Source organism: Oncorhynchus nerka, linkage group LG6 (genome assembly GCF_034236695.1).
Source record: "Oncorhynchus nerka isolate Pitt River linkage group LG6, Oner_Uvic_2.0, whole genome shotgun sequence".
NCBI classification, from domain to species: Eukaryota; Metazoa; Chordata; class Actinopteri; order Salmoniformes; family Salmonidae; genus Oncorhynchus; species Oncorhynchus nerka.
In genome coordinates, this window is record NC_088401.1 from 42,393,639 (window position 1) to 42,419,005 (window position 25,367).

Genomic DNA, 25,367 nt, shown 5'->3' on the forward strand with positions numbered 1-25,367 from the left:
TGGGCTTATTTACCAACAGAACAGCAGAAACTAAGCAGTCAGCAGGGATGAGGTTAATAAGTAGCTGTGTATCTCTGACCGCAGGGCACATCTCACATGTGCAAATACCAGATGTGATTAGACACAGCCTGAAGGCCCTGGTTTTCTGTGGGCTTAAATTGGGACACATTTTTGTATCTCATGAAAAGTATTTGTATACTGTCAGTAATCTCATTAAATGATGATTCTCTCTGAATGTATGTGATTATAGGATTGCCAGGTGGACTGGACTGAACTGAAAACAGTTAAAAACCCTGTTGACATGTATGAACACGTGGGTGTGATCATTCTACAGTGGTCCCTGCAACATACGCTCTAACCGGTGTGATTAGAAACACTTCATTGGAACGTCTAGTGACGATTGACGCAACAGTCAGCGTTTGAGCAAACCACCGTTTTTTTTCACAGAAACATTTTGCACAAACACAGCCTTCACAAGGTTATGTCCTCAATGTGAACCGTTTATTTCTTCCTAGGTTCTGGCCTTTCTAGGGAGCTTGTCCTAGCCTTTCTAGGGAGCTTGTCCTAGTGCTTCTACACCTGCATTGCTTGCTGTTTGGGGTTTTAGGCTGGGTTTCTGTACAGCACTTTGTGACATCAGCTGATGGAAGAAGGGCTTTATAAATACATTTGAGTGATTTCTGTATGCAATGTTCAGACAGTCACAGAAGTAGCAACTGCATAACACTTTTGTCATCCAAATCGGAAAATGTAGGCTACATTACTCTTAGCACTAACTGAGTAGGGTGAGCTAACACAAGTGGTTATATTTAGCCAACTCTCAGCTCATAGTAATTATACAACGGGTGGGTTTAATCCTGAATGCTGATTGGTTATAAACCGCATTCCAGCCGGTGTCTATTCCACAAGTTACCATCGGCTAAGTCTATGACATTAAAATGCCTATTTACTCTGTTCTGACTGTGCAATCCACTGTCTCATCAGCCCAGCCAAGCAATTTATAAACTTGATCTCCACTATAAAAAGCATCTAGACATTATCTCACATTTCTTTTAGACTAACATTTCGTTTTCAACAGCGGAGATTTGTATAAATCATGCTGTCTCTCCGACATTTGCAGTATTGTTTCAAATTCGATCTCCAGTTGTCCCATATTAATGAACGTGTCGGGATTAGACGGACAGGCAGGCAATGTTTCTCAACCAGTCGAAGTCATGAATCAGCAGGCATAATTTTTATGGATATGTACAAAGAAATGTCATTTGAAAAAAAGATCAAATGAAACAAAGTGCAGCTAGTTTGCCGTCTTTCCAGCTTCAGTTTGAAGTGATTGTGCTAGCCAATAACACAGCTATCTCCTCTGAGCAACAGTGTCCTGATGAGTGAGCACATTTTCTATGCCAGGCGAAATCGTGCCTCATTAGCTTATTGTTATGGATGCATCCAAATGAATGTGTCTAGAAACAAATGCAAATGTAACTACTTTGCCATTATTCTGGCTGCACTTTCAGACGTGACCGTAGTTGGCTAGCTAGCTAGCTAGCAAGGGATAAGAGCGTTGCCAGCCAGTATGGCAATGGAACACTCAGAAGGACTGGGTCGCGTCCATAGATACAAAACAAAAAGCTCTAGCAACCGAACCGATAGAACGAACGACCATCCGGGTTGGGTAGCAACCCTAGATTTGTGTCTAGACTATATCTTGTGGAAGGATGAAATAGTATGAGTAAATTAATACAAATAAAATGTTTAATGAAAATATGTCAATTATTATTTGAATATGTTGGTAATCCGTTGTATAAAAGTGATAATGCCCTTGAAGCCATTTTTTGGAGGATTAATCTTTCAAACACCAGCTTCTCCAGCATTATCACTTAATTTTAAGATTGGTTGTTTGGATACTGGATGACGATTGGACGAGCAGCGTTCCATGCCGTGCTGTAATGGCCATTACAGACACACCTACTGTATGCCTGCTAATTTGAAAATGATCACTGCGCCTCAATAAGAATAAATTGTTCATGTTGCTGTCCGAATCATCTGTTTGATTTATCTCAACTTGAACATTATTTTCCCCTTGCTTCCAGCCAAGCATTTAGTTTGGTACATTAGGGGTTATAAACCTCGCTGTCTGCCTGTACGACCTTTTGAAGTTTGATCTCTGTATTATCAGAGTGAACAGTGCCCAGACAAAAAACTTTTTCTGAGCCAGTCGAAATCATGCAACAAACGTCATTATCATGGACATATCCAAGTAAATGCCAATTGAAATGCAAATAGTGTACTGTTATTCCAGGTTCAATGTTTGACGTGACTGAATTAGCTGCAGTTAGCTAGCTAGCAACTGACAAGAATATTTTTCTTTGTCAACCAAAGATAAGAGGTGACAAGTTATGTTGGGTTTGTTTGCAATATGCATGTTGAAGGCGAAGGGGGTGTGTCATCTACCATCATTCACTTCCCATCACTCATTTCCGGAAAGATGAGTGAACAATCCCTTTACCTCGTTTTGCTATAACATCTTTGGTCTGACAGACGTTTACATGATACCCAAAATGCTTTGAATGATGTCAACAAACATGGATCCACATATAGCTGGAAAATAGCTTAGCTTATCATAACCAGTACAACCTTCAAAAAAGTATTTAACACACGTGTCCATTACAATCTATGCAAGAATTGGAATGCATGATTTGTCACCAGTACTTGAAAACGTGAATAAAACAGTAAATAAAGAAATGATTACCACACAAACCATTTTCTAATAGTGATTTATTGATACAAGTGGCCCATGCCATTGTTATGATGCTGATGATTTGTTTACATTTTTACTGTTGTGGCTAGATGGAGTAGCTAGGCCTACAACAGATTTATCTAGTCGTCGTGTCAGGGACAAAGTTGTTGACAACTAGTGCTGTAGCTAAGCCTTGCCCCTAACTCTTTTCCTAAGCTAAACCTCATTCTCTTAACCTCCTATTTTAATTCACCTAACCTTCTGCATTAGTTCCTAACTTGCCACGTTAATTATCCTAACCTGCAATGTAAACAAACAATCTGTGGAGACATATCATCAGTATCACCACACCGGCAGCCAATCACGTCAACTGACACTCTGATCATTGTTGTTGTTTATGTAGCCTATGTAGCTAGTGGGCTAAGCTGTAGCATGTCTTTCAAAAAGAGACAGCTCACAAATGCAGAAATTCTGGAGATTTTTGTACATTTTAACAATGATTATTTTTTGGGTGATGTAGGCAGACCAACATTGGATGAAGTACAGTAGGTCTGCAGGAGCTGGAAGGCCTCGAGCCATTTCACCCCTCCTGGCCCTGATCTTGGTTTTGATGATATCCAGTCTTGAGTGCCAAGCCCCTTTTTTATTTGCAAATTGACATACAGTTCACATACAAATCAAATATAGTCCATTATGCAATTGTATTGACAATATCTCACCCACCTCCCCACTCTCTCATCATGGTATCCACTCCCTCATCCTCCCTACTCCCTCTTCAAACAGTATGTTGCTAGCATACAACGCTGCCCTCAATCTTCAGCACAAAAGATGTTCAGTTCCAGTTATGATGTTTTATTTGTTTTTTAAATTTATTTAACCAGTTAGGCTAGTTGAGAACAAGTTCTCATTTGCAACTGCGACCTGGCCAAGAGAAAGCATAGCAGTGTGAACAGACAACACAGAGTTACACATGGAGTAAACAATTAACAAGTCAATAACACAGTAGAAAAAAAAGAGAGTCTATATACATTGTGTGCAAAAGGCATGAGGAGGTAGGCGAATAATTACAATTTTGCAGATTAACACTCGAGTGATAAATCATCAGATGGTCATGTACAGGTAGAGATATTGGTGTGCAAAAGAGCAGAAACGTAAATAAATAAAAACAGTATGGGGAAGAGGTAGGTAAATATGGGTGGGCCATTTACCGATAGACTATGTACAGCACAGCTGCAGCGATCGGCTAGCTGCTCAGATAGCAGATGTCTGAAGTTGGTGAGGGAGATAAAAGTCTCCAACTTCAGCGATTTCTGCAATTCGTTCCAGTGTTGGCTTTAGGGATGATCAGTGAGATACACCTGCTGGAGCGCGTGCTACGGGTGAGTGTTGCCATCGTGACCAGTGAACTGAGATAAGGCGGAGCTTTACCTAGCATGGACTTGTAGATGACCTGGAGCCAGTGGGTCTGGCGACGAATATGTAGCGAGGGCCAGCCGACTAGAGCATACAAGTCGCAGTGGTGGGTGGTATAAGGTGCTTTAGTGACAAAACGGATGGCACTGTGATAAACTGCATCCAGTTTGCTGAGTAGAGTGTTGGAAGCTATTTTGTAGATGACATCGCCGAAGTCGAGGATCGGTAGGATAGTCAGTTTTACTAGGGCAAGTTTGGCGGGGTGAGTGAAGGAGGCTTTGTTGCGGAATAGAAAGCCGACTCTAGATTTGATTTTCGATTGGAGATGTTTGATATGAGTCTGGAAGGAGAGTTTACAGTCTAGCCAGACACCTAGGTACTTATAGATGTCCACATATTCAAGGTCGGAACCATCCAGGGTGGTGATGCAAGTCAGGCAGCGAACGGTTGAAAAGCATGCATTTGGTTTTACTAGCGTTTAAGAGCAGTTGGAGGCCGCGGAAGGAGTGTTGTATGGCATTGAAGCTCGTTTGGAGGTTAGATAGCACAGTGTCCAAGGACGGGCCGGAAGTATATAGAATGGTGTCGTCTGCATAGAGGTGGATCAGGGAATCGCCCGCAGCAAGAGCAACATCATTGATATATACAGAGAAAAGAGTCGGCCCGAGAATTGAACCCTGTGGCACCCCCATAGAGACTGCCAGAAGACTGGACAGCATGCCTTCCGATTTGACACACTGAACTCTGTCTGCAAAGTAGTTGGTGAACCAGGCACGGCAGTCATTAGAAAAATCGAGGCTACTGAGTCTGCCGATAAGAATATGGTGATTGACAGAGTCGAAAGCCTTGGCAAGGTCGATGAAGATGGCTGCACAGTACTGTCTTTTATCGATGGCGGTTATGATATCTTTTAGTACCTTGAGCGTGGCTGAGGTGCACCCGTGACCGGCTCGGAAACCAGATTGCACAGCGGAGAAGGTACGGTGGGATTCGAGATGGTCAGTGACCTGTTTGTTGACTTGGCTTTCGAAGACCTTAGATAGGCAGGGCAGGATGGATATAGGTCTGTAACAGTTTGGGTCCAGGGTGTCTCCCCCTTTGAAGAGGGGGATGACTGCGGCAGCTTTCCAATCCTTGGGGATCTCAGACGATATGAAAGAGAGGTTGAACAGGCTGGTAAATAGGGGTTGCGACAATGTTCCTTGATGATTTGTGTGAGAATGAGGGCATCTAGCTTAGATTGTAGGACTGCCGGGGTGTTAAGCATATCACAGTTTAGGTCACCTAACAGAACAAACTCTGAAGCTAGATGGGGAGGTCAATTCACAAATGGTGTCCAGGGCACAGCTGGGAGCTGAGGGGGCGGATACAGGCAATGAGGCAGGCGGCAACAGTGAGAGACTTATTTCTGGAGAGTAATTTTTTAAAATTAGTAGTTCGAACTGTTTGGGTATGGACCTGGAAAGTATGACATTACTTTGCAGGCTCTCTCTGCAGATGGGACTGCAACTCCTCCCCCTTTGGCAGTTCTATCTTGATTTTTAAAATGTTATAGTTTGGGTATGAACCTGGAAAGTATGACATTACTTTGCAGGCTCTCTGCAATAGACTGCAACTCCTCCCCCTGGTTCTATGGAAATCTCTCCGAATTTTTGGTCGCCTTCCTGAGCCAGGATTCAGACACTACAAGGACATCAGGGTTAGCAGAGTGTGCTAAAGCAGTGAGTAAAACAAACTTAGGGAGGAGGCTTCTGATGTTGACATGCATGAAACCAAGGCTTTTTCGATCACAGAAGTCAACAAATGAGGGTGCCTGGGGACATGCAGGGCCTGAGTTTACCTCCACATCACCCGCGGAACAGAGGAGGAGTAGTATGAGGGTGCGGCTAAAGGCTATCAAAACTGGTCGCCTAGAGCGTTGGGGACAGAGAATAAAAGGAGCAGATTTCTGGGCATGGTAGAATATATTCAGGGCATAATGCTCAGACAGGGGTATGGTGGGGGTGCGGGTACAACGGAGGTAAGCCCAGGCACTGGGTGATGATGAGAGAGGTTGTATCTCTGGACATGCTGGTTGTAATGGGCGAGGTCACTGCATGTGTGGGAGATGGGACAAAGGAGGTATCAGGGGTATGACGAGTGGAACTAGGGGCTCCATTGTAAACTAAAACAATGATAACTAACCTGAACAACAGTATACAAGGCATATTGACATTTGATAGAGACATACAGCGAGGCATACAGTAATCACAGGTGTTGAATTGGGAGAGCTAGCTAAAACAGTAGGTGAGACAACAACAGCTAATCAGCTAGCACAACAACAGCAGGTAAAATGGCGTTGACTAGGCAGGGAGGGTCGGATTAACTACACACAGAGCCTGAGTGCGGCTGGGGCCGACAGATAAAACATAAACAAGCAGAATGGAGTACCGCATGCATCAGCTATGTAGCCAAGTGATCAGTGTCCAGGGGGTCAGCGGTGGATGGGGCAGGGAAGCTAGACTGGTGAGTATTATCCAGGTTAAAAAAACTGGCTGGCTGTGCAGAAGGTAAAAGCCGCTAGCAGTGGCTAACAATGACTAAATAGCTTGTAGCTAGTTAGCTGGTTAGCTTCTGGAGGTTCTTGAATGTGTTCTAAAAATAAAAAATAATAGCGATTCCGTATCACATTGGGTGAGGCAGGTTACCGGAAGGTATAATCGAATTAAAAATCGAAAAGAGATTGAAAGTAAATATGTTGGCAAGTTATGTTCTATACTGTGTGTGTGTAGTTTCTGAAATACAGAATAAAGAGGAATTATTAGTAATTACAATACAATATCAGGATATAGCAATAAAACACTATTACAAGTAACATAATAAATTCAGAGCTCCATAAGGGGGAAGGGCATAGCTATGCAGGCCAAATACAGGCCAATTCAATGGTTATGATAAGGCCAGCCTGGGTAGCTTCAGGATACAACAGAAGTTTTGCACATGCACACTTCACAGGGTAGGCATTCCCTAACGGAACTATGCAAATAAATGCTAGAACGCACCAATAGGATCTTACTAGCTCATGCTTGGCTCTGCCCACCTCTTGGCTCTGCCTACCTCCTTGCTTATTCTGCCCACTATGATTAATTTGCTCCCATTGGAAATGACAGGCGCTGGTCTATCTTGGGTTGGTTATAAAAATCTTTGCTAATACTTCTTTGATGCCATTAGCATCAGCATTGTTTTACAGAACTAATAGAAACATGTAACTACATAAGCACAATTGAGTATAACACCATAAAGGTTATGAAATCAGTACCTTGCTTGTCCGTGGCTGTAAAGGAATACACACAGAATACAATATGCGCCATACATAAATACGGTGTGCTACAGTAGAAATTACACAACCCAATATACAGAAACTGCATTATGATAAAGTAACAAGGCACTTACTTTGATAGGAACACACAGAGTAATTATTAGTAAGGAAAACATCAATAAAAGACCTGGGTGAAAAAGTTTGGGCCGGTTCTGTTCTGACTGGAAATGTAGCAAATGTCTGCATACTTGACCTAGGGAAACACTGGTGGAATGCTTGGGCCATTGGGCTCTCATCGAAAAGAGAAGTTTGTCCGCCTCATCTAGCTAATCCTTGCATTACATCAGCATAGCGTGCCTCAAACGTAAGTTTTCTGCCACAGTGTAATGGGCTACTTCTATGTGAATTAATGAGGAGGAGGAACGCACCTCGTTTCAAACTGTTGTGAAATATACAAGTTGAAAGATAGCAGAAAGACAATTAGCAGGCAGCGTGCCTTGGTTTTTACTGGCAGTGGGGGATAACTGTCCTGTTGCCTAAGAATCCCATTTTGGAACAATAACCATGTTTCCATCCACAGTTTTTATGCGAGTTTTATTTGATTTCACCTTTATTTTACCAGGTAGGCTAGTTGAGAACAAGTTCTCATTTGCAACTGCGACCTGGCCAGGATAAAGGGAAGCAATTTGACACATACAACAACACAGAGGTACACATGGAATAAACCAACATACAATCAATAATACAGTAAAAAAAAATCTATATACAGCATGTGTAGAGTAAAGTATTAAAAAAAAGTCAAGACAGCTGTGTGGAAACAGGAAGTTTCGGTACAATTTTATAAATGCCGACAATTTGTTTGTTCTACATTGTGGGATCTTTTTGGGTCTGTAAAATTAATTACATGAGAAACGCCTTTATGCGCAAATATTGATATAATAACCATCATATTGAAGTAAACTTGCAGTCAAGCAATGATATGGTGTGTGGTCCTCCCACTATGCTTGGGAAACCGAGCAGTTTAGTAGGCTACAGATGAAATGATGAATTTCGCAGGGTGGTGAAAGTGCACTGTGACCTTGATTCGCCTTTCCAAGGCGCACAAGCGTGTGTGTATGTGTAATAATAATCTCATCATGTAGACTAGCCTACCTGCAGAGCCTACCAACACTGTATCTGCAATCTGTTTGCTGGAGCGCAAATGCCAAGACCAGAGCAGGCACATTTGCTATTTAACACAACCGTTTTTTGTGGCAAAAATATCGATAGAGTTGAAAGTATGATGGAAATATATTGAACTTTACATTTTTATTCAGTACATGAAAATTGAAGTGAATTTTTTTTATTTTGTGTGCACTACATCATCACGCACATTTTGGCACATTTTCTTTATGCGGATTCTAGAGTATTTGCATGAAAATCTGTTGCCAGTTGGAAGGAAATCTAGCTAAGGAACAAATTCAGAAATCACGCGCATAAGAATATATACTTGGAACCTTCTCAAACCTGACTTGAGCATTACAAGATTCCCCTCCCACCCCCACCCGCTCTCTGAGTGCCTGCAGAACATCCCAGCTGGCAGCATGATCAGAGTGGTGTTCTGCCTGCCGCAGGCTGATGACGGCACAGAGGGGCCCTGTGGCACTCCCTGCTCCTGTGATGTGTCTGCAGTGTGGTCTTTGTGTCTGTAGTGCAGTCTGGTCGCAAGCCCAAACCCTCTCCAGCTATGTGCCAGCACCGCACTGTCCTCCTCTCTGCCACAGATACACATATATGTAAATACACACACACACACACACACACACACACACACACACACACACACACACACACACACACACACACACACACACACACACACACACACACACACACGCAATGAGACGCACACACATAAAAGGCACACACACTAACAAGCACAAATACTAATAAACATTCAAAAGCAAGAGAACATAGACAGACTTGCAGACAAACAATTTCACACACATGAAAAAGAACCCCACACACACATAACTCCTTTCACATGCCCATAAAAGAAATGGATGACAAAAAGGGAAGTGACGATATGAACCCAGCCACAATCAAAGCCTTGCAGTGGGTGGAAAGGTTCCAACATCACACTGATGAGGATCACTGTAGCGGGAGACTGAGGCTAGGGGGGTGGGGTGGGGAGGGGAAGGTGGACCAGAGCCATGGAGGTGGTGTGTGTGTGTGTGTATGTGTGTGTCTACGCAGTAGAAGCAGCAGCACTCAGCTAGGGGAAGGCGCTCTGCTGGCCCCCGCTCCAAGAGCTCTGCCTGCCTGCTTGCTGTTGAAGTCATCCATATTGAATGAGGTACATTCAAACATCAGGTAACATAAATACGTAATCCCCTTCATGTGCCTCTCCTTCATAATGCAGAAGGCAGCACTTGCCTCAGAGTAAACCTTCTCTCACTGGGCTCTCACTACTGTGAGATAGTAAACCATTTCAGCTAAGACGAGGAGGAAAACATCAACCAGGTAGGTTACACGAGAGACAAAAGGCCTAAACAAATCCCAAAGGAGCCCTGTGCAAAAATATCACTTACTCATTTTACCAAAAAGTAAAATCGGGTAAATAAAATATCATCAGCAGTCAGTGACTTGCATGCATTTGAATATTGTTTTGCCATTTGGATGGCAAACTAACATCGCTAAGTAGAGTCTGGTCTGCCAGTGCCAGACAGTGTGAAACACTGAGATTTCTATGGTACTGACCTGATATCTTACAGCCGTACACCTCGAAGCGCAGAGCGATGCCCATTTCCCAGGCAACGGGCCGGACCCGGACGAAGCGGGTGAGAGTGGGTTTGGGAAGCATCGTCCTGGCAACATCAGTAGGGTTGGTGTTCCCTTGGAAAACCTGGGATGGAGACAAGAAGTTGTTAATTATTCACAGTTTGTTTAGTACGTGATGTAGATTCACCAGGAGAGAGGCCCACTTGGCCAACTGAGGCCTGGGCCTCGGATCACACAGTTTCCCACACAGCATAGGGACAGTATATTGTAATTTATTTTAATGGCCACATTAACTATTTGACTTGTAACACTGCTGCAAAAAGCAACACAGGAATTCAATCTTTTAGCCTACAGTTTTACCACCAAAATGAGGTACCACCAAACTGAGTGTTAATGACATGTCAACTAAACTAATACATACAGGTAATACATGTCTTCCAGAGAGGACAGACACAGATGAGTGTATAGTACAGCACAGTGCCCTTTCTGCTGCTCCATCAGTGATTCTGAACATCTTTCCGCTACTCCATCAGTTATCTGAACAACTTTTATTACAAGCACGCGCGCATACACGCAGGCACGGACACACACATACATACATACATACATACATACAGTGGGGTAAAAAAGTATTTAGTCAGCCACCAATTGTGCAAGTTCTCCCACTTAAAAAGATGAGAGAGGCCTGTAATTTTCATCATAGGTACACTTCAACTATGAAAGACAAAATGAGAAAAAAAAATCCAGAACATTATGGTGCAAATTATGGTGGAAAATAAGTATTTGGTCAATAACAAAAGTTTCTCAATACTTTGTTATGTAAACTTTGTTGGCAATGACAGAGGTCAAACGTTTTCTGTAAGTCTTCACAAGGTTTTCACACACTGTTGCTGGTATTTTGGCCCATTCCTCCATGCAGATCTCCTCTAGAGCAGTGATGTTTTGGGGCTGTTGCTGGGCAACACGTACTTTCAACTCCCTCCAAAGATTTTCTATGGGGTTGAGATCTGGAGACTGGCTAGGCCACTCCAGGACCTTGAAATGCTTCTTACGAAGCCACTCCTTCGTTGCCCGGGTGGTGTGTTTGGGATCATTGTCATGCTGAAAGACCCAGCCACGTTTCATCTTCAATGCCCTTGCTGATGGAAGGAGGTTTTCACTCAAAATCTCACGGTACATGGCCCCATTCATTCTTTCCTTTACACGGCCCCATTCATTCTTTCCTTTACACTGATCAGTCGTCCTGGTCCCTTTGCAGAAAAACAGCCCCAAAGCATGATGTTTCCACCCCCATGCTTCACAGTAGGTATGGTGTTCTTTGGATGCAACTCAGCATTCTTTGTCCTCCAGACACGATGATTTGAGTTTTTACCAAAAAGTTATATTTTGGTTTCATCTGACCATATGACATTCTCCCAATCTTCTTCTGGATCATCCAAATGCTCTCTAGCAAACTTCAGACAGGCCTGGACATGTACTGGCTTAAGCAGGCGGACATGTCTGGCACCGCAGGATTTGTGTCCCTGGCGGCGTAGTGTGTTACTGATGGTAGGCTTTGTTACTTTGGTCCCAGCTCTCTGCAGGTCATTCACTAGGTCCCCCAGTGTGGTTCTGGGATTTTTGCTCACCGTTCTTGTGATCATTTTGACTCCACGGGGTGAGATCTTGCGTGGAGCCCCAGATCGAGGGAGATTATCAGTGGTCTTGTATGTCTTCCATTTCCCAATAATTGCTCCCACAGTTGATTTCTTCAAACCAAGCTCTCTCAGGTCTACAATTTTGTTTTTGGTGTCCTTTGACAGATCTTTGGTCTTGGCCATAGTGGAGTTTGGAGTGTGACTGTTTGAGGTTGTGGACAGGTGTCCTTTATACTGATAACAAGTTCAAACAGGTGACATTAATACAGGTAATGAGTGGAGGACCGAGGAGCCTCTTAAAGAAGAAGTTACAGGTCTGTGAGAGCCAGAAATCTTGCTTGTTTGTAGGTGACCAAATACTTATTTTCCACCATAATTTGCAAATTAATTAATTAAAATCCTACAATGTGATTTTCTGGATTTTTTTTCTCATTTTGTCTGTCATAGTTGAAGTGTACCTATGATGAAAATTACAGGCCTCTCTCATATTTTTAAGTGGGAGAACTTGCACAATTGGTGGCTGACTAAATACTTTTTTGCCCCACTTTACATACAACCCTAACCCTAACCCCTAACCCTAATTCTAGTCCTAACCCAAAAATAGTATTCTCTGAATTTTAGTTGGTTTACTATTCTTGTGTGGACTTCTGGTACTCACAAGTATAGTAAAACGTACACACACACACACACACACACACACACACACACACACACACACACACACACACACACACACACACACACTTGGTGACACACACACACACACACACACACACACACACACTTGGTGGGACCTCTCTGACCTGTCTGACTGAGTGACTCTGTACTCTGCTGACGTCCAGTGGTACTGTGGTGTTAACCCTGTGGGAGAATAATGCTAGCCAATCAGTATCAGCTTGGCAGTAAACCTAACCTTGGCTGAAGTGTATGAGACAAATTAGATAAAATATCAGCAGGCAGGGCCAATGGGACCTTAAGTCCATCTAAGAGCCTTCCTCTCCCCGTCCCTATCCTCACTTCCCTGTCTTTATCTTCACTTCCCTGTCGCTATCCTCATTTCCCTGTCTTTATCTTCACTTCCCCGTCCTTATCTTCACTTCTCCATCCCTATCCTCACTTCCCCGTCCCTATCCTCACTTCCCCGTCCCTATCTTCACTTCCCCATCCCTATCCTCACTTCCCCGTCCTTATCTTCACTTCCCCATCCTTATCCTCAGTTCCCCGTCCCTATCCTCACTTCCCCGTCCCTATCCTCACTTCCCCGTCCCTATCCTCACCTCCCCGTCCCTATCTTCACTTCCCTGTCCCTATCTTCACTTCCCCGTCCCTATCCTCACTTCCCCATCCCTATCCTCACTTCCCTGTCCCTATCTTCACCTCCCTGTCCCTATCCTCACCTCCCTGTCCCTATCTTCACCTCCCTGTCCCTATCTTCACTTCCCCGTCCCTATCTTCACTTCCCCGTCCCTATCTTCACTTCCCCGTCCCTATCCTCACTTCCCCGTCCCTATCCTCACTTCCCCGTCCCCATCTTCACTTCCCCGTCCCCATCTTCACTTCCCTGTCCCCATCTTCACTTCCCTGTCCCCATCCTCACTTCCCTGTCCCCATCCTCACTTCCCTGTCCCCATCCTCACTTCCCTGTCCCCATCCTCACTTCCCTGTCCCCATCCTCACTTCCCTGTCCCCATCCTCACTTCCCTGTCCCTACTTCCCACTCCTGGTTCCCTATAGATACTGTAATAGTCATCAACTGAGTAACGGAAGTAAGAAAAAAAGTAAAGTAAGTAAGTAAAAAAGATAGTTATCCACTCTCTTAAATGTCAGGCCGGTCAGAGATTCTCTCTCTCTGTCGCAGTACCTGGCTTTTTCCAGCTAGCTAGCGCCATCACCATCACGGTAAAGCGCCAAACTGCGGGCTCAGCACCTAGTAAATGGGACCCACTCCTCACAAAAGCACTTTAGAGTCCGGAACAGAGAAACATGGTTTTCCACATCACATTTAAGCACCCGGTGCTTTACAAAAAGAACTGTATACTTTGGAGAGGTCTTAAAAAAATTGGGCCTGAGAGGGGTGGTGGGTAGGGTACACACACTCACACACAAGCACAAAAAGTGCTACTTTGGTTGCTATTTGGGGAAAATGTTGCTGTCCTTGACATAAACACACACACATTTTGACACAAACACACACACGCACAATGGTGACTGTTTACAGGTTCCACAGATCCTTAGTCTGGTCAAACTAACATCTTGTTGGTCCTGTGGAGTGTGAACACCCAGAGAGATGTTTACAGATAGAGAGTCTGCTGGTCTGTTTCACAGGCTGATCGCTGATCGGTTAGTAATGCTCGGGTTGATTCTCTCTCTTTCACTATTAGCCACCTCTACCAGCTGCTCAAACATGGAACCTCTCCTCTTTCCATCCATTCATCTTTTTCTTTCTCTCTCCCTCCTCCCCATTCCATTCATCCATCTCACTCCTGGTTTATTAAAGCCTTTAATAACCCCTTTCCTTCTTCAGAAAAATTCCAGAGCCTGACACACAGTAAACACTGACTTCATCCAGCCCCCACTAAATGACTAGGACCTATATACCAGGCGGTGTCAGAGGAAGGCCCAAAAAATTGTCAAAGACTCCAGTCACCCAAGTCATAGACTGTTCTCTATGCTACCGCACGGCAACTGGTACCAGAGCGCCAAGTCTAGGTCCAAAAGGCTCCTTAACCTCTTGCTCCTACGCGGGATGCTTGCGTCCCATCTAGAGCTCTGGAAATGCAAATGCACTACGCTAAATGCTAATAGTATTAGTTAAAACTCAAACGTTCATTAAAATACACATGCAGGGTATTGAATTAAAGCTACACTCGTTGTGAATCCAGGCAACAAGTCAGATTTTTAAAATGTATCTGATAGCATGTAACACCACAAAAGACCCGCAGGGGACGTAAACAAAATAATTAGCATATTCGGCGCTACACAAACCGCACAATAAAATAGAAAACATTCATTACCTTTGACCATCTTCTTTGTTGGCACTCCTAGATGTCCCATAATCACTATTGGGTCTTTTTTTCGATTAAATCGGTCCATATATAGCCTAGATATCGTTATATGTAGACTGTGTGATCAACGAAGAAAAAAAAGCGTTTCATAACGTAACGTAATTTTTTAAAATTCAAAAAGTCGACGATAAACTTTCACAAAACACTTCGAAATACTTTTGTAATGCAACTTTAGGTATTAGTAAACGTTAATAAGCGATCAAATTAATCACAAGACGAAGTATATTCTATAGCTGTCCGTCTGGAAAAATGTCAGTGTCGAAACTCAACCAAAATAATCCGGTCCGAGACCTGAAGAACTGCGCTGCCTTGCATCTGTTTGACCAAGAAAAAAATAGTAGGCAAATGACAAGACTCTAGACACCGTGTGGAAGCTGTAGGCACTGCAACCTCAGCCCCATTAATTGTGGTTCACCTTTATCAATGGGTTCAAGTCACGCAGGGATATATTTTTCCATTTTCAGTGATCTGATTTTCCTGCGCTTTCCGATGAAACGCACGTTATGTTACAGCCACAGCCGTTATTTAACCAGTTTTATAAACGTCTGAGTGTTTTCTATCCACACATACTAATCATATGCATATACTATATTCCTGGCATGAGTAGCAGGGCGCTGAAATGTTGCGCGATTTTTAACAGAATGTTCAAAAAAGTAGGGGGTAGGAGTAACAGCTTCTATCCCCAAGCTATAAGACTGTGGAACAATTCATCAAATGGCCACCAGGACTATTTACATTGCCCCCCCCCCCACCCCTACTTGCTGTTTATTATCTATGCATAGTCACCTCTATCTACATGTAAAAATTACCTTGACTAACCTGTATCCCCATTATTGTTGTTTTGTGTTACTCTGTGTTTTATTTTGAAAATATGTTCTTAAAACCTGTTGAGGCGAGGGGTTCCCCTCAGGGAACTCCACCCCCCACCCCCCGTTCAGCTGAAAGCTGGCGCAGGGAATGCAAAAATATTCTTTTGAAATATTTAACCTCCACACATTAACAAGTCCAATAGCTCAAATGAAAGATAAACACCTTGTTCATCTACCCAGCGTGTCAGATTTTTTAAATGTTTAAGGCGAAAACACAACATATATTTATGTTAGACCACCACCAAATCAAAGAAAAAACATAGCCATTTTTTTCCAGCAAAAGATAAAATCACAAAAGCAGGATTAAAAATAAAATCAATCACTAACCTCTTGAAAATCTTTATCAGATGACAGTCATATGACAAGTTACACAGTACATTTATGTTTTGTTCGATAATATGCATTTTATATCCATAAATCTTGGTTTACATTGACGCCATACTCATCATAAACTTTGACTAAAGATACATGTTCTACATATAATTAAAGATACACTGGTTCTTAATGCAACCGCTGTGTCACATTTTTACGTTACGGAAAAAGCCTAACATTGCAATAATCTGAGACGGCGCTCAGATGTAACAATATTTCTCTGCCATGTTGGAGTCAACAGAAGTACAAAATTACAACATAAATATTCCCTTACCTTTGATGAGATTTCATCAGAATGTAGTGCAAGGAGTCCTAGTTCAACAATAAATCGTTTTGTTCCATAATGTTCAATTCTAGTGTCCAAGTAGCAGCATTTGCTATCACTTTCAGCTCACATGCCCAAAAAATGACTTCTGGTCCAGGATAACTTGCATGAAAACTTCCAAAAGACATATTACAGGTCGATAAAACTGGTCAAACTAAGTGCAGAATGAATCTTCAGGATGTTATAATCATATATATCCAATAACATTCCAACGGGATCATTCGTTTTCATCTGGGGCTGATCTGGGGCTGACAGCCGTAGCACTCAAAGAGAAATGCGCCATAACAAAATGGCATTCTCTTGCGACACCGACTATTTTCCCTCCCATTAAGTCAAGGTTCACAGCAAATGCTCCATTACACTTTCTACTGAATGAGGACATCTAGTGTAAGACGTAGGAAGTGTTCCCAGATCCATAACTTGTTGGGAAGGGAGGGGGCGATGACATCAATGTTGCCCCAACTTTCAGGATTTCAAAACATGTTTGGAAGATTGCCTGTCCTGTGAGTTCTGTTATACTCACAGACATAATTCAAACGGTTTTAGAAACTTCAGAGTGTTTTCTATCCAATATTAATAATAATATGCATATATTAGCAATTTAGGACAGATTTTGATGCAGTTCACTATGGGCACGCAATTCATCCAAAGTGAAAATACTGCCCCCTATCTCTATTTCTTGAACTACATTGTTTGTTAACGGCTTGTAAGTAAGCATTTCATGGTAAGGTCTGTTGTATTTGGCTCTTGTGACAAATCTAATTTGATTTGGCGACTGTAGTCTCTTTAAACGACAGAGTAGTACGGCACTGTAAATACAGTCTCTCTCACACAATGTTGTGTGTATTAGCATTCCACTCTAAGCACATAATATTATAGTGGGAACAGTTTTGTTACACAAAGACAGAACACAGACCAGGCCAGGGGCATTCCCCTTTTTTGAGGTATGGTGTGGCTGAGACAGAGATCCAAGCTAATATTAAGGAGGAGACCACAATTCAACTCTGGCTGACTGTTAGTTTACACATTACTGGCTATTTTAAGTACTGGGTCTGGTTGGCCATGTCTTCTACTTTTGATATAATATTCTATAAGTACTGCTACTTCTGCAGTAACACACACAGTGCTGAAGTATAAGAAAAGTCAATGCGCTTATGACACCATGCAATCTTAGAGGTGGGCAGTGGGGTACAGAGTGGGTGAGGAGTAATCTCTCTTACCTTCTGTTTTGACCCCTCCTTTAGTGTGATCCAGTCTTCTCCGTTAGAGCTGACATCCACCTTGTAGGACTTGATCCAGTAGGTTTTCCTGGTCTCCTGGGAAACGGCCCCCTGTGTTCCGATGGCCGACACAAACCGAAGGAAACCCAAGTCCACCTGAGGAGAGAGGGAACGGTCAGTAAAGTTCAATTCAAACTTGATCTTTTCTGTGGAATAGTACAGAGCAAACAGAAATACTGTACTTTCAGTATAAAGAGAAACTGACGATATAAAACAGTTATTGGAAAGCACCTTTAGCCCACCTCATCAAACTATGATTGAAATGTAATAAACAGCAGGAGTACGGAATGATATTCTATTGATAAAAAGGACACTGGATGAAATCTTAATTTCCTGTGATGGGAAGAGCTTATTTGATAAAAGTGAATATTGAATGGAATGGAGTGTCCTCATATTCAAAACAGAAAAAAAGCCGATATTAGATTGAATTTCAAATAGTATAAGGCGGCGTTAAAGCAAAAATTGAGCTTCATAAATAATCATGAACTGCTGTAACATTACTGATTTATATTATTATTTTTACGAGCTGACTGCCAGACTGGTGGAAACCGGGCCAAGAGGTTATTGGAGAGAAGGGAGATAGAACAGAGTCAGTAAGGTTGAAAGGACTGTGATGCTGAACAGACTAAAGTGAAGGAGGTTTCCATGCATCAGGGTTTGAGAACGTTTACACTGTTTTCTATCAGAACTGTGGACAGTCTCTGTCTCGGTCTGTCTCTGTCAGGAAGAAGCAAACCCATACTCCTGGCACTGCCTCTCCATGTGTTGACTCCTACTCCTCTGAACAATCACGACATCTCAACCTCAACCACCCCATCTCCCCATGGATCCCCTTAAATGGACAGATCCATGTCCCATCAAGCTTGTCTAACAGGGCTAAAGTTACAGTAGGGGCTTGAGTCTGGATTGATTAAACAGTTCAGACGTGGCCTGTTAGTTACAGTAGCCCCCACTCAGAGAGAGAAGACATTGTTTCGGCTCGCTGGTCCCTCACGCAGAGAAAGAAAAACAACACTTGTCCTTTTGACTTGTCTTCAATCCTCTGGTCTGCCCGTATGGATGCCACTTAAATCCTGCGTCTCATCTCTCTATCCAGAACAGAAGAGAAGGGGAGGAAAGACTGGTGGACGACTGATGAAGGAGAGGAAGGCTCGTGGGAGAAGCCTCCAGTAGCGGAGAGTGAGGTTATGCTGCAAGGAGGAGTAAAGGACGCATCTCAAATGGCTCCCTACTCCGTATAGTGCACTAATCTGACCAGGGTCCATACAGCTAGTGCACTAAATCGGGAGCCATTTGGTATGCAACCACAGAGAGCCGAGGAGATCAGCCTTTCAATACCAGCTTAAACCAGTTGACTAGAGCACTAGCCGGCTAGCCAGTCAGCACAGGCAGCCCAGGCAGTGCAGGTTAAAGACATCCATACAGCCTTAAACAGTGAAGAGTGCTCCTCTCTCTCTCTTGCTCCATTGCACATGCTTAACATATCATAGTTAAGACTCACATCTGCATATCACAGTGAATACATTGTGAATACATTGTCAGCCGATGGATGAATGAAGAAAGAAAAAAAAGAGAGCGAAAGACAGAATACTTTTGTTCTCGCCTTGGAGCTTAACTGGGTTTACAGAATAAGGCCCAGATTTTGTTGTTTCCCATAAACGGAGACAGAATCAACTCCCCTGTTTCAGAGCATTCCTTTTTAATAACAGACGAGTCACAATGGGTCACAAAGTCACATGGCTGGAAGGGAGAGGGGAAGAAAGGAAGAATGTGCCAGTACAGATGGAGAGCGGTCTGGATGGGGGGAAAATGAGAGAGGAGAGGAGAAGAGTGAGGCAAGGCATGTCATGAGAGTTGCCTCCTGTGTGCTTCACGGTTGACCTGAACCAATGACAGAGTGGCTTACTGAGAAGACAAGGTCAAATGGGATGACTTGGCCTTGGATCATCCTTCTGCTTGGACCCTCATTAGCCATAATGGAATAATGGAATTAGAACGTTACGAGAGCTAGGAGCTCTCTCAGTCAGTGACCACCCCTAATTGAGACCTCATGAAAACTTATAGTCAGTCAGATAGGCTGTGTCATTCGCTGGCTAAATGGTTTCCTCTGCCTGTGTCTCCTTCACTCTTCTTAGTTATGAGTCAGTGAGCAGTCACCTGATCACGATGTTCTGCTCTGTACCTCCAGACCATGGACTCAGAAACACAGAGTTGTGATTCCTCTATCAGGCCCAGTCTGAGCATGTTCAAAAAATGCATCGCTCGAAAGAGCAGTACTCTGAGTGAGGGCCATGAGGAGAGGTGAGGTGAGGCGAAGGAGAGAGGGAGAGCAAAAGAGAAGACAAGACAAGGAGAGAGAGAGAGAGAGAGAGGAGAAGAGAGGAGAGAACAGAAGAACAAAAATAAGGAAAATAAAACTGAAGCGAGGAGAAGCCGGGCTGCTTTGCTGAGGACCTGAGGATCTAAAGGACAGGGACTTGTAAGGCTATTCTGGTGTAAGGAGAGAACAGACATACTGGATCAATTTCACAGACATGAGCCTGATAACAGGGCTGTGCTAATGAGAGACATGATTTATTTATGACTCCTTGTTTCAGTCAAAATAGAGCAGAAAAGGGAACCATGGCAATGCTAACAGACCAGTGTTGCAAGGGTTATGGATACTGGACAGACAAGCTAAAATAATAATGGCTGAACATACTTTACACAGTCCAAAACGCATAGGACAAAGAGGGTAATCATATCTGCTGGCACTTCTTTAACTCGGAGTGTGTTTGTATCTGTGAGTGTGTGCACGGTGTGTGTGTGTGTGTGTGTGTGTGTCTGAGGCATGGAAGGCATAGCTCACCCAAACCCCTTAACACCCCTCAGGATGCGTGAGGAAGGAGTTGGGTGCAGTTGAATAAGAGAAGGTAACCTGTAGTGGACTATTTATATTTGTTTGTTGTTTGTTAGTTTTTTCTGACCAAAGAGAGCAGACACTCCGTGTCATGCAACTTGGGTCAAGATCTGTTTCTTGCTTTGCTCTTAGGAACAGGGCACCATTGAAATGAGTGATTTCTGGGGTAGCGTTAAGTGTGGAGTTGAAAATTGAAAATTCCTGGTGTTTAGTGCGACGCAGACCCGGTGGGGAGCGTGGTGAAACATAGGAGTCATTGTCAGTCCTTTTGAGTTCGAGTCTCTACCAGACAAAGTCATGTTAGGAAGTGTCAGTTATCCTTTTTCGGTGGATAAAGTTGTGTGTGTCTACTGTAAAGGGTGCTCATGTGGCTGGGGATCAGAAGTGTCCAGTGCGAGAGAGGCAGGTTGAAGTGGCCAGAGTGGTGCAGAATCAGAGTAGTTCAGAAGGTGTCGTATGCTGAGGCAGAGAAGTAGCTGGGTGTACTTTTTGTTTATCTTTATGAAAAAGTGGTATATAGGTGTAGGGTTTTTATTTTTATTTTACCTTTACTTATACAGGTTTTTCTCATTGAGATAACATATTTTTTTCCAAGAGAGACCTGGTCCAATACCAATTTCTGGTACTGTTAGAAGCAAATGAGAATGGGACCGTAATTGATATTTACTTACCGACCTGACTAAAAAAGAACAGAGATTTTTATTTTGTATTTTATTTCATCTTTATTTAACCAGGTAGGCTAGTTGAGAACAAGTTGTCATTTACAACTGCAACCTGGCCAAGATAAAGCATAGCAGTATGAACAGACAACAACCACAGAGTTACACATGGAGTAAACAATAAACAAGTCAATAACACAGTAGAAAGAAAAAAAATGTCTATATACATTGTGTGCAAAAGGCATGAGGAGGTAGGCGGATAATTACAATTTTGCAGATTAACACTGGAGTGATAAATGATCAGATGGTCATGTGCAGGTAGAGATACTGGTGTGTAAAAGAGCAGAAAAGTAAATAAATATAAACAGTATGGGGATGAGGTAGGTAAATTGGGTGGGCTATTTACCGATGCACTATGTCCAGCTGCAGCGATCGGTAACTGCTCAGATAGCAGATGTTTGAAGTTGGTGAGGGTGATAAATTCGTTCCAGTCACAGGCAGCAGAGAACTGGAAGGAAAGGCGGCCAAATGAGGTGTTGGCTTTAGGGATGATCAGTGAGATACACCTGCTGGAGCGAGTGCTACGGGTGGGTGTTGCCATCGTGACCAGTGAACTGAGATAAGGCGGAGCTTTACCTAGCATGGACTTGTAGATGACCTGGAGCCAGTGGGTCTGGCGACGAATATGTAGCGAGGGCCAGCCGACTAGAGCATACAGGTCGCAGTGGTGGGTGGTATAAGGTGCTTTAGTAACAAAACGGATGGCACTGTGATAAACTGCATCCAGTTTGCTGAGTAGAGTATTGGAAGCTATTTTGTAGATGACATCGCCGAAGTCAAGGATCGGTAGGATAGTCAGTTTTACTAGGGTAAGTTTGGCGGCGTGAGAAGGAGGCTTTGTTGTGGAATAGAAAGCCGACTCTAGATTTGATTTTAGATTGGAGATGTTTGATATGAGTCTGGAAGGAGAGTTTACAGTCTAGCCAGACACCTAGATACTTATAGATGTCCACATATTCTAGGTCGGAACCATCCAGGGTGGTGATGCTAGTCGGGCGTGCGGGTGCAGGCAGCGAACAGTTGAAAAGCATGCATTTGGTTTTACTAGCGTTTAAGAGCAGTTGGAGGCCACGGAAGGAGTGTTGTATGGCATTGAAGCTCATTTGGAGGTTAGATAGCACAGTATCCAAGGAAGGACCAGAAGTATACAGAATGGTGTCGTCTGCGTAGAGGTGGATCAGGGAATCTGCCGCAGCAAGAGCAACATCATTGATATATATACAGAATAAAGAGTCGGCCCGAGAATTGAACCCTGTGCCACCCCCATAGAGACTGCCAGAGGACCGGACAACATGCCCTCCGATTTGACACACTGAACTCTGTCTGCAAAGTAGTTGGTGGACCAGGCCAGGCAGTCATTAGAAAATCCGAGGCTACTGAGTCTGCCGATAAGAATATGGTGATTGACAGAGTCGAAAGCCTTGGCCAGGTCGATGAAGATGGCTGCACAGTACTGTCTTTTATCGATGGCGGTTATGATATCGTTTAGTACCTTGAGCGTGGCTGAGGTACACCAGTGAGCGGCTCGGAAACCAGATTGCACAGCTGAGAAGGTACGAACGATGGGATTCAAGATGGTCAGTGATCTGTTTGTTGACTTGGCTTTTGAAGACCTTAGATAAGCAGGGCAGGATGGATATAGGTCTGTAACAGTTTGGGTCCAGGGTGTCTCCCCCTTTGAAGAGGGGGATGACTGCAGCAGCTTTCCAATCTTTGGGGATCTCAGACGATATGAAAGAGAGGTTGAACAGGCTGGTAATAGGCGTTGCGACAATGGCGCCAGATAGTTTCAGAAATAGAGGGTCCGGATTGTCAAGCCCAGCTGATTTGTATGGGTCCAGGTTTTGCAGCTCTTTCAAAACATCTGCTATCTGGATTTGGGTAAAGGAGAAGCTGGGGAGGCTTGGGCGAGTAGCTGGGGGGGGGGGGGGGGCGGAGCTGTTGCCCGAGGTTGGAGTAGCCAGGAGGAAGGGATGGCATGGACTTTACAGTGTCCCAGAACTTTTTGGAGTGAGAGCTACAGGATGCAAATTTCTGCTTGAAGCAGCTGGCCTTTGCATTCCTGACTGACTGTGTGTATTGGTTCCTGATTCCCCTGAGCAGTTGCATATCGCGGGGACTATTCGATGCTATTGCAGTCCGCCACAGGATGTTCTTGTGCTGGTCGAGGGCAGTCAGGTCTGGAGTGAACCAAAGGCTATATCTGTTCTTAGTTCTGCATTTTTTTAATGGAGCATGATTATCTAAGATGGTGAGGAAGTTACTTTTGAAGAATGACCAGGCATCCTCAACTGACGGGATGAGGTCAATATCCTTCCAGGATACCCGGGTTTTAGGGAGCGTTTGACAGTGATGAGGGGTGGTCGTTTGACTGCGGACCCGTTGCGGATACAGGCAATGAGGCAGTGATCGCTGAGATCCTGGTTGAAGACAGCGGAGGTGTATTTGGAGGGCCAGTCGGTCAGGATAACGTCTATGAGGGTGCCCTTGTTTACAGATTTAGGGTTGTACCTGATGGGTTCCTTGATGATTTGTGTGAGAATGAGGGCATCTAGCTTAGATTGTAGGACTGCTGGGGTGTTAAGCATATCACAGTTTAGGTCACCTAACAGAACAAACTCTGAAGCTAGATGGGGGGCGATCTATTCACAAATGGTGTCCAGGGCACAGCTGGGAGCTGAGGGGGGTCGGTAGCAGGCGGCAACAGTGAGATACTTATTTCTGGAGAGAGTAATTTTTAAAATTAGTAGTTCGAACTGTTTTGGTATGGACCTGGAAAGTATGACATTACTTTGCAGGCTATCTCTGCAGTAGACTGCAACTCCTCCCCCTTTGATAGTTCTATCTTGTCGGAAAATGTTATAGTTGGGTATGGAAATCTCAGAATTTTTGTTGACCTTCCTAAGCCAGGATTCAGACACGGCAACGACATCAGGGTTGGCAGAGTGTGCTAAAGCGGTGAGTAAAACAAACTTAGGGAGGAGGCTTCTGATGTTGACATGCATGAAACCAAGGCTTTTTCGTTCACCGAAGTCAACAAATGAGGGTGCCTGGGGACATGCAGGGCCTGGGTTTACCTCCACATCCCTGCGGAACAGAGGAGGAGTAGTATGAGGGTGCGGCTAAAGGCTATGAAAACTGGTCGCCTAGAGCGTTGGGGACAAAGAATAAAAGGAGCAGATTTCTGGGCATGGTAGAATATATTCAGGGCATAATGCGCAGACAGGGGTATGGTGGGGTGTAAAATGGCATTTTACACAATATGGTCTTGTAAATCAGTGTAAACAAGTGTTTCAGGGCAGTGGTTGAGGCCTGCATATATATAACATCACTAAAATCTAAAACCGCCAGTAATGTACATCGTACCAGATCGTTCCTGGCCTCAAAAGAAAAACAAGCCTCATGCCGGTAATAAAACCTATTTTCAGCTTGAGCTTCCTTATCAAGTTCTCTACATGCACAGTGAAGCTCAGCTTATCATCAAGCCAAACACCCAAATATTTGTACATTTTAACTTGCTCTATAGTTTGTCATGCCAATGTAGCAATGACATGATTAGGAACATGCCTGGCATTTGAAAATACCATACATTTGGTTTACCTGAATTTAGAACCAGCTTTAAATCATACAGATTCTGCTGTATGATGTTAAATGCTCTTTGGGCATTTTCAAAAGCCAAAGATAAACTCCTACCACTTGAATAAAGAACAGTGTCATCTGCATAAAAATGAACATCCGCTGTTTCAATGAGATCCTCAATGTTGTTGATATACAAAATGAACAACAGTGGGCCCAAAATAGAACCTCTATGGACACAGATTTACAACCATCCGCCATTACACATTGTGTACGATTTGATAGGTAATTTATAAACCAATCTAGAGAATGACCAGTAATTCCACAACATTTTAACCTGCACTAACACAGCATGGTCCACGGTGTCAAAATCCTTCAACATATCAATAAAGACAGACACACAATGTAACTTCTTATCAAGAG

At 43.6% G+C, this 25,367-nt stretch overlaps 1 protein-coding gene across 3 annotated transcripts in view; it reads right to left on the reverse strand.

Annotated features, from left to right (window-relative positions):
- The window catches only part of LOC115130459 (neuropilin-1a-like), a 119,297-nt gene that overhangs the window by 16,753 nt on the left and 77,177 nt on the right, over positions 1 to 25,367 (reverse strand). For all 3 annotated transcript variants that reach the window (XM_029661631.2, XM_029661629.2, XM_029661632.2), the window contains 2 exons: positions 17,691 to 17,846; positions 10,182 to 10,326 (listed from right to left, as the gene is read on the reverse strand). In XM_029661631.2, coding sequence (XP_029517491.1) covers positions 10,182 to 10,326; positions 17,691 to 17,846 — 301 coding nt within the window. The remainder of the gene's footprint in view (positions 1 to 10,181; positions 10,327 to 17,690; positions 17,847 to 25,367) is intronic.